The sequence below is a fragment of the Ipomoea nil genome, unplaced genomic scaffold, assembly GCF_001879475.1.
Source record: "Ipomoea nil cultivar Tokyo-kokei standard unplaced genomic scaffold, Asagao_1.1 scaffold0642, whole genome shotgun sequence".
Lineage (NCBI taxonomy): Eukaryota > Viridiplantae > Streptophyta > Magnoliopsida > Solanales > Convolvulaceae > Ipomoea > Ipomoea nil.
In genome coordinates, this window is record NW_017617070.1 from 6,858,077 (window position 1) to 6,868,422 (window position 10,346).

Consider the following 10,346-nt stretch of genomic DNA (forward strand, 5'->3'; position numbering starts at 1 on the left):
AATGGTAATTCGGTAGAAAAATAATAAGATGATAATAAAGTATAAATTTAAATTACATTGTTTGGTAGGAAATAATTGAATTATTGAATATGGGAAAAAAAGAAGTGATATAAAGACTAAAATACTCTTGTGTAATAATAATAATGATTATGATCATCATCATCAACAACAATGGCAAAATGGTCTTTTTCTTCTATTTTTTTTTTTCCTTTTCTTCACACGTTGAATTGCAATTCATATGGAAAAAATATAAATTACAATTCCCTCCAACTAAACAATATAATATCTAAATCTGTTAAATTTCGTTGTAATTGAATAATTACAAATCATATACCAACTAAACACCCCTTTATAATTTTAACATATTTTGTTCCACCTCGATCTACCTTTAAAATTGTTAACATACAACTTTAAAATGTATAAAATGCTTTAGCTTTGTAGACATTTTACCAAAAATGAAAAATTACACTTTTGATCGCTAAGTAGAAATTTAATCCTGAATTATTAATTAAGTGCAGGTGCTTTTAATCCTTTCATTAATGGATTAGATATGTCAAAATTTTCTATTGTAATTAAAAAATCTTAGTTCACTAGTGCTGCTAATGTAGTTTAATTTATATTTTATATTTTTACTCCTAAATAACACTCAAATTCCACTCTTTGTGGTAAGAAACACATACCATTGACCTCCACTGCACTAATTATTTTAATTTTTTATTATCTAATCTAAAAAAAAAGGTTATTATATGTGTCAATCTAGATTATATCATTGATTTTTGTCCATTTTTCTATGCTAACAAAGGTATACATTGTACTTCAAATGTTATACACTGTATTTTTATTAGAGAAAAATATCCTTATTGTATTTGTATTGGACATAATTACGCTTACATCACTATAACTCCATTACTATATAATGGATTCTAACATTGATAACTAAATAAATAAAAATTATAATTCACCCTTATAATTATCATATATAGTACGTGTAAAGACAATAAATTAAGGCTCCGTTTGGAAAGTAGGAAAATGACTCCTGGAAAATGTTTTCCGGCAAATAAGTCATTTTTCAGAAAATATTTTAATTTTTTTATGTTTGGCTACACAACGGAAAATTGTCTTTGTGTGTTTGGTTCATTTTTCAGAAAATGAATAGAAAAATAGTAAAAAATGTATACTTCAACATTTTAATTATTTGATATTTTTGATAAAACAATTCTTTTTATGAATAACACTCATTAAGCCTTGTGGATAATTTTGAATGTCTCTATGTGTGTGTGTATAGCATCCAAATATATATAAATACATATCGTAAACAAATAAATAAATAATATATATATATATATATATATATATATATATATATATAGTGTATCTATATTACACACACAAATTATATACTATACATACCAAGCATGAGGATTGGAAAATGACTTCCCAAAAAAATAGGGGAAGTCATTTTTCTCCAAAACATACTTATTTTCCATTGACTACAACATCATTTTTTGTTGACCTCATTTTCCTCGCTCTTGCCAAACACTGAAAATCCGGGTTTCCAAACGCACCCTAACTGATTTTTAAAAATAAATTTTCACCTATTGTCTTTATAACTTTTTTTTTTTTTTTTTTAAAGTTACTGGATCTATTACATTGTAGTATCTGTTCATATACTTTCTCAACCTACTGAAACACAAAGAACCAATAACGCCTCCACTGAGGCTTGAACTCATAATCTTCCAAATGGAAGTCCAACCCGGGTACCATATAACTTTGTACATTATGTAATTCAAAATTTTTTATTGATCATTTTATTTTTCAATATAAATAGAAATATTATGATAATAATTAATCATTTCAATATACTAACGTAATATGGATTCTACAACTGTTAGTAATTTTTTTTTTTTTCATTTATGATTATCATTTATTAAATTATTTAAACATAATTATTATAATTAAAAATATTGTTGATAATGTTTGGCACCTAATTTTGTTCATCGTTCGTATAAGAGAGTGGACAGTATTTGAGAGAAAAGACCAAGGTTTGAACCTCGACAGCAGTAGTGTGGGGATTATGTTCAAAGTGGGCAGGTCCCTTATGCGCACGGACATTTTGCACTGTCTTCTTTGTCATTGAGTGATCGTGATTTAAATCATTCCAAATGCTTTGTCGGGCCGTGATTTAAATCATTCCAAATGCTTTGTCGGGCCGGAGTCTGGGGGGTCCTTGGCGTTGAGGATTCAATAACCTTTTAGAGAAGTATATTGTTTAATGAATGTTAATGGTCAATATTTTTGCGAGTAAATACTCAAAATGGTCCCTCGACTATAGCTAAATTCACAAATTGGTCCTTAACTTTCAATTTCAACCAATTAAGTCCTTAACTTTACAATTTTAACACGATTTAGTCCTCCGTCTATTTAACCATTTGTCGATCGTGATCTTCGAGGATATATATGTAATTTCATGTGCAAAGCTCAAGATCTTGGAGGTGACGACGCCGTTTCGGAGGGGGAAGTGCTTCTCCACTTGCTGCTTGGGGATAGGGGTGAGCATAAATACCGAAAAATTGATAACCGAACCGACCGAAAATTTCGATTTAGCTATGGTGGTTAAAAATTATGGGAATAATACAACAGAAATCCACACATAGCTGTTGTGCAAATTTTACTGTGCGTGCGTCATTTATATAAACATCTAACTGCACTGAAGGTAGCTGATAATCCAGAATCCATGGCCAAATTGAAGGAAGAAGTAACAAGAAGCTTGGGCGTTAATGTGCGTGAGTTTCTGTTCTGCTTCCTTCTGAACTCGTAATTTTGAAATACGCATGCACATTAAGCACAAATCTCACGCACATTAAACACAATACCCAGGCACATTAAGTACAAAACTCACGCATATTAACATGACGCACATTAAGTACAAATCTCAGGCACATTAAGTACAAATCTCAGGCACATTGAGTACAAATCTCACGCACATTAAGTATAAACCTCACGCACATTAATCCACCGCACATCCGCACGGGAAGCAACAAATGTACCTGATCCCTTCCCTATATATATATATATATATATATATATATATATATATATATATATATATATATATATATATATATATATATATATATATAGGGTAGGGTTCAGGTGCGGGTGATGCTTCCCGTGCAGTTGTGCGGTTTAACGTACTTTAAGCATGAACATGGCGTACCTTAAGTATACAAATCACCACGCATCTTAAGCACACAAACAAAGCACTTAAGAACACAAATCACTCACATTAAGTACATAAACCACGCCCCTTAAGCACAGAACAAAGCACATTAAGCACAAAACCCACGCATTTAAGATTTTAAAATGGCTCACATTAAGCACAAACTCACGCACATTAAGCACAAAATTCACGCACATTAAGCACAAACTTCACGCACATTAAGTTTTACCAACTACTCACATTAAGCACAAAACTCACGACTTTAAGCACAAACTCACGCACATTAAGCACAAAACTCACACACCTTAAGCACAAATCTCACGCACCTTAAGCACAAAACTCACGCACTTTAAGTTTTAACAACTACTCAGATTAAGCACAAAACTCACGCACCTTAAGCACAAACTCATGCACATTAAGCACAAAATTCACGCACCTTAAGCACAAATCTCACGCACCTTAAGCACGAAACTTACACACCTTGAATTTGACTTAGATGCAAAAATTATCAAATTGCCACCGCATTTTTTTTTTTTTTAATTTTGGTAATCCTGGACCTTAATCTAAGCAAGATCAATGGCACAGATTAAACCGCACACCTGCACCTAAAGCACCTACCCGCACTAGAATCGACATATATATATAGTGAAAGGTTCCCGTGCGGATGTACGGTGGATTAATGTACGTGAGATTTGTACTCAATGTGCGTGAGTGTTGTGCTTAATGTGCCTGATATTTGTACTTAATGTGCGTGAATGTGTAAAATGCAGCAGAAAATATTGATGTCAGCTTCTTCCCCATCCCAGTAGTCATTTGCCCCCTCCCTGATGATGATGATGATGATGCGGAGGCGGGCTATGGTAGTTAAAAATTATGGAAATAATACAACAGAAATCCACACTTAGCAGCTGTGCAAATTTTACTGTGCGTGCGTCATTTATATAAACATTCAACTGCACTGAGGTAGTTGATAATCCAGAATCCATGGCCAAATTGAAGGAAGAAGTAACAAGAAGCTTGGGCGTTAATGTGCGTGACACTACTGGAAATTATTGAATTTCCGACCATCGGAATGTGATTTTAAATCAAATTGAAAGCAAAAAGTGGTCGGAAATAGCAACAAAGGTTTTTTCGGATACCAAAAGTGATCGGAACAAGGATTTCGACTTGATTTAAGATAACTTTCAGGTGGTGGAAATTTCAGAATTTCCAGTAGTGTGAGTTTCTGTTCTGCTTCCGTCTGAGCTCGTAATTCTGAAATACGCACGCACATTAAGTACAAATCTCACGCACATTAAACACAATACTCAGGCACATTAAGTACAAAACTCACGCATATTAAAATGACGCACATTAATCCACCGCACATCCGCACGGGAAGCAACAAATGCACCTGATCCCTTCCCTATATAAATATATAAATATATATATATATATATATATATATATATATATATATATATATATATATATATATATATATGTATATATATATATATATATATATATATATATATATATATATATATATATATATATATATATATATATGCTCACGTTCAGGTGCGAATAGGTGCCCAGGAGAGAAATGCGAACCAATCAGCGCTGCCACGTGTCAGCATTCATTGATCGGGTGCACCTACTTTCACCTACAAGTGCACCTACTTTTGCCTACAAGTGCATGTAATTTTACCTTATTAACATTCATTGATCTGAGTTCGTTCTGTTTGGCATCGTTTTTATTCTTGTGGGGAGTTCAGCGGGTAGTAGTACCCGTGAAAACCACCCGCAAACATTCATGCACCTAGGTGCAACTACATATAACTATAGGTGCACTTAGTATTGATGCTCAAGATAAATTTTACTTGCACCTATTATACATTTTACATGCACCTATAATACATTTTACTTTCATTAGAATTCTCAATCTCTTTTTAGTTTTAAAATTGGTTTCTAGCAATGTACGTAGTTGGTCCCAATTCTTAAAAAAAAAAAAAAAAAGGAAGTTTTCAAAGGTAGGGGTCTGGGATTTGAAGTTACTGATGAATAGAACTTAGAATATATCACCCCTACACGACCCATGCTAGCCTATACTATACCCACTTGCATATATGTCCTCCACAACTTGGGTTGAAGCAAGCTATCTAAGGGAATTGGGAATTGGAAATTAGTGGGCACCAAACTACAATATACCCCAAAGGGACACAAATGAAATGGGAATTGAGAAAAAAAGGACTGCCAACTGCCCAGCCTATGAGTATTTGCCTTTTACTGTTTTATTCAGTTCTGCTTAATTATGTGTGTGTGTGATGCATGATAAGCTGCTTTTTGATGCATTACTATGTTGACTAGCCCCATACTTGATACCATTATATCAACCCCACCACGTACCCCCCCCCCCTCCCCTCCCCTTTCTCACTACCACCACCTTCTCCTTCTCTCTATTCCTATTTTCTTCTGCTTTGGCTTGCCTCTCGATCTCACTGTATATCACAATTAGGGTTTAATATTTCTTCTCCAATGGGTTTGTGTCTACTATCTCATCTTAGCTTCCATACCATCACAGGAAGAGCATGATGTGAGTAGTGATATGATGATCATATCATATATATATCCTCACCTCGTACACAGTGAAAAATCCTAAGATGAACATCATGTTTGGTACGCTTATTAGCTTCTTCCATATATAAATCTTCTTTGAACTCTCTTGGGTTGTGTATATATATGGCATGGCCTTCATCATTTTGTAGATTTTCTTACACTTTAGCCATATATCTCTATAGCTGTCAAACTTCATTGGCATTAATAATCTGGTTTGTTTGTTTGTTTGTTTTATTTCATGTTTTTGTTGTATGTATTGCCCATGTTTTTTTCAATTCCTTATTAGTGTTTTCTATTGATGCCTCCTTTTGGTGATATCCCTTTCATAACCAACTAGAAAGCTGCCTGCTTTACTTGCACAAGAAAAGGAAAAAGCTAAGAAACCAAAGGAGAAAAGGTTTGGGGAGGGGTGAGGGGTGGGGGTGGGGTTGGGTTGGGGCTGGGAGCATTATATCTTTTTGTAGTTAGCTTCATTATTTTCCACAAAATTCCAAACAAATGCTGACAAAGAGTAAAAACAATATAGTGGATCCTTGATAGGGATTTTGCAGAAAAGATTTAGAAATTTCAAGAGATTTTTAATATGCTTGGCATTATATATATATATATATATATATATATATATATATATATAAACAATCAGCCGTTGCAGTGCAATCCTTCAGTAGTTCGCAGTTTAAGGCTAGTTTGCACCTGATTACAAATCTATATATATATACACACAGACATGCATATATGGCCATCATGAAGGCTAATATTCACATGCATATATATATGTTGTTAATGGCTTTCAGGCTTTGGAATCTAAAAAGTTTCTGAGTTTTACAAAGCAACATGCAGAGTGGCTTTCTGCATCTTGTTCCCTTGTTTTCAAGAAGATCATTAGAAGGCTCCCTTTTGTCAGATCATTATGTGTACTGCTCCACTGTAGCAACTGTTCTTTAATTTAATTTACTATACTCTACCCCATTTCAAGTTCAACAATAAAACATATATATATATATATATATATATATATATATATATATATATATATATATATATATATATAAACTCTACCACTAGTTCTTCCTCTCTTTCTTTTTATCCCTTTTCAAGAAACAGTATACTATATTGGCCTGCCTGCAACTTTAATTTCTTTCTCCTTTCTTGATCTTTAAGTCTTTATGCCCACGATCCGCGTATTAGGGAGTAAAAGGTTTGAGTTAATTTCACTGAAAGCAAGATTGTAATTGTCTCCGTGTTTAAAAGGAATTCTTTGCAGCCACTATGGACTTGGTATGAAAAAATCAGTTTGGAATTGAGTCATCACAAGTTGTGTGAATCTATTCCCAAATTGAGTTTAGGAATTTGGCATTCACCAGATTTTCAGATGGTCTCAAGTTCATTGTACCGGATGTTGTTAGTATGTAACATGTTTTTCGATTGTCAAGATTGTTTTGTTGAATAGACGAAATCTATCCCATAATCTTAAGAGGATTATTGTTCATTTTTCATCCAACTTACATAGTTTTCCACACAGCTTTGAAATCCATGCGAATTAATAAATTCCACCTTCCCTAGTATTGTTGTAATAACAGATTAGCATTTATTGTCTTCCGTTGTTTTATAGGGAGGATTGAAAGATGTTGCTGAAAATCGATTACCTCGAGTTCTTTCTAGTTAGAAAAGAGCACAACAGAACACTCGTTCATTAGAAGTAGTACGAGATTTTTGTGCAGTTCTGCAAAATGAAGTTTATGAAAATCGGGTCTAGGCCAGATACCTTTTACACAGAAGATGCTACTAGGTATATATGTCAATGTCACACACAAATTTCGTTACATAAAAGACTAGTTATCTGTAACTCTGATGTTGAATGTTGCAGGACAATGGTTTCGGACATGCCAAGTGACCTCACTATTCTGATCAACAACATTAGTTTTCTTCTTCATAAGGTAATCTTAGATTCTTTTGGTAATTCCTATGTTTATTTTATATATATCTTGGTAAAAGAATGATTGTGGTGTATTGTGATATAGTTTCCACTTCTTCCCAAGTGTGGGCTCCTACAACGCCTCTGCTCGAACGCTGAAGATTCTGGCAATGTTGTTGTGGAGCTGCACGACATTCCAGGGGGGGAAGTGGCGTTTGAGTTGTGCGCGAAGTTCTGCTATGGCATCACCATCAGTGTAAGTGCTCAGAATTTCGTGCCCGCGTTTTGTGCTGCCAAATTCCTCCGGATGACAGACGTGTTTGAGAAAGGGAATCTCGTTCCAAAACTCGAGGCGTTCTTCGCTTCGTGCATTCTTGAAGGCTGGAAGGACTCAATTCTTGCGCTGAAGATGACTGAGAAGTTAGCTGAGTGGGCAGAGAATCTTGGGATAATGCGAAAATGTATTGATTCCATTGTGGAGAAGATTTTGTGTCCTCCTGTTAAGGTTAGATGTTTGTTTTTTGGTTCTGTTTGAATGGTTTCTTTTTTCTTCTTTGAGTACTACTGACTCTGTTACAATGCAGTATCTGTTCATAACTACATGTTCAACCTTGAATGGTTTCTTTATTTTGATGTGATGCACATATTTGGTTAATGTAGAGGGGGTCATATTTCAGGTCAGGTGGTCTTATACATACACGAGACCGGGCTATGATCAAAGGCGGCGCCAGCAATCCGCCCCGAAGGATTGGTGGACCGAGGACTTATCTGAGCTAAGTATAGACCACTTCAGGTGCATAATCTCGGCGGTTAAGTCAACAAACGCGTTGCAGCCCCAGCTCATAGGGGAGGCGTTGCACGTCTACGCCTGTCGTTGGCTGCCCGACGTTACGAAGGCTCTGCCTCTAGCAAGTTCGAGTAGCAGTGCCCAATCTCTAGACAGGAAGCAGCGCGTTCTCGAGACAATCGTGAGCCTGATTCCAACCGATGCAGGGTCTGTTTCTGTCGGGTTCCTGCTGAGGCTCCTCAGTACTGCAAACCACTTAGGAGCGTCCCCGGTCACAAAGGCGGAGCTCATTAGGCGGTCGGGCCTGCAATTCGAAGAGGCAACGCTAAATGACCTGCTGTTACATTCACAAGGTTCGGGTTCGGGCAGTGGTTGTGATTTTGGACTGGTTGAGATTGTTGCTGAGAGTTTTTCGAGGCAGTGGCGAAGGCAGGCTTCCGGGGATGAAACCCGGTCAGTAAGATCCATCACGAAGATCGCGAAGCTAATCGACTCGTATCTACAAGTCATTGCCAGGGACCCCAAAATGCCTGTGGAAAAGATGGTCTCTATAGCTTCAGCAGTTCCAGAAATGGCCAGGCCTGTTCATGATGACCTTTACAAGGCAATCAACACTTACCTAAAGGTATAGTATGCCAGTAACAAGACCTAATAAATGAGAAGATCAACACATCTTAGGATATTACATACACTCCCCTTTTTCTCTTTCTCCCAAAGTTTGAATCCCTAACCACATGGGTCCCTCACACCCCGACCCGATAGAATATGTGAGAAATATAAATCACGGTAACTCAGTGACTCAACAGACTGGGTTAAATGCCGGTCCCCACACTGTTGTCGTTGAGTTTCGAACATTTGTCTCTTCTCCCAAGTCCCAAATACTGTCTATTGAACCTGTGAGCTTAGCCCGGGGCACACTCCCCTTTTTCTCAATTTCAGGCAATGTTGTAAAAATCAATTTAGGCGCCGAGTAGGAGCTAGGTGCTCCGAGGGGATTTCACCCCTAGGCGCCTTTTAGTCGGCTGGCCGATCCCTAAGCGGCCAACTTGGCGCTTAATTCAGCACAGTCAATGCCTAACTCGGCCGAGTTGGCGTCCAACTCAGACAAATGTTTTTTTTTTTTTAAGATTTAGGGCGACTACTCATTATTATTATTACTATTTTACTCGGCTGCCTGCTAGGAGGCGCCCCGACCTCCAGACTAACGCCTAGGCCTTCTACAACCTTGATTTCAGGAGCACCCTGACCTAAGCAAAGCAGAAAAGAAGCACCTTTGCAGCATCCTAGACTGCCAGAAACTGTCCCGGGAAGTATGCGGCCACGCAGTGAGGAACGACCGGCTGCCATTGAGGACCATTGTGCAAGTGCTGTTTTTCAAGCAAGACAGAGGGAGCACAGCCACTGCGAGTAAGCTCCCATCCCCTAAGCAGCAGCCTCACAACCACCATCATAGCTTGATGAAAAGATTGAACCTTGATTCAGACCAACAATCAGTCAAAACAGATGACAGAAGAAAATCATCAGATCATCATGTAAATGTTAAAGGCATTTCTCCACAAATAGAGCCCAGAAAGGAGAGGGAGATCTTAGAAGAGGGAGTGTCGGGAACCAAACTGGATCCTCCTCGTATACAAAGGACAAGATAGCTAGGGTGCATAGCTATAACGTTAACCTATGCATGCATGGAAAGACATCCACTGACAACAGATCAACATCCTATGATTAATTAAATTGGCTGTGGAGATATATTTTTTTTTTATCACAGATGATGACAATATCATACAGTTTCTCAGTGAATCAATGTATCATATATTTTCGTATAA

General features: G+C 36.6%; 1 protein-coding gene across 3 annotated transcripts; it reads left to right on the top strand.

The window, feature by feature from the left end:
• Positions 1-5,353: 5,353 nt before the first annotated feature.
• LOC109174585 (BTB/POZ domain-containing protein At5g47800-like) lies at positions 5,354-10,346 on the top strand. 3 transcript variants are annotated; one of them, XM_019323809.1, is made up of 7 exons: positions 5,354-5,881; positions 6,616-6,735; positions 7,434-7,610; positions 7,689-7,758; positions 7,843-8,241; positions 8,414-9,148; positions 9,759-10,346. In XM_019323809.1, the coding sequence occupies exons 3-7, from the start codon at positions 7,552-7,554 to the stop codon at positions 10,167-10,169; spliced, it is 1,674 nt and encodes a 557-aa protein (XP_019179354.1). In that variant the 5' UTR covers positions 5,354-5,881; positions 6,616-6,735; positions 7,434-7,551; the 3' UTR covers positions 10,170-10,346. The 3 variants fall into 3 exon arrangements, with proteins under 3 accessions (XP_019179354.1, XP_019179353.1, XP_019179355.1); XM_019323808.1 differs by lacking the exon at positions 6,616-6,735; XM_019323810.1 differs by lacking the exon at positions 6,616-6,735 and having other exon boundaries at positions 5,354-5,798.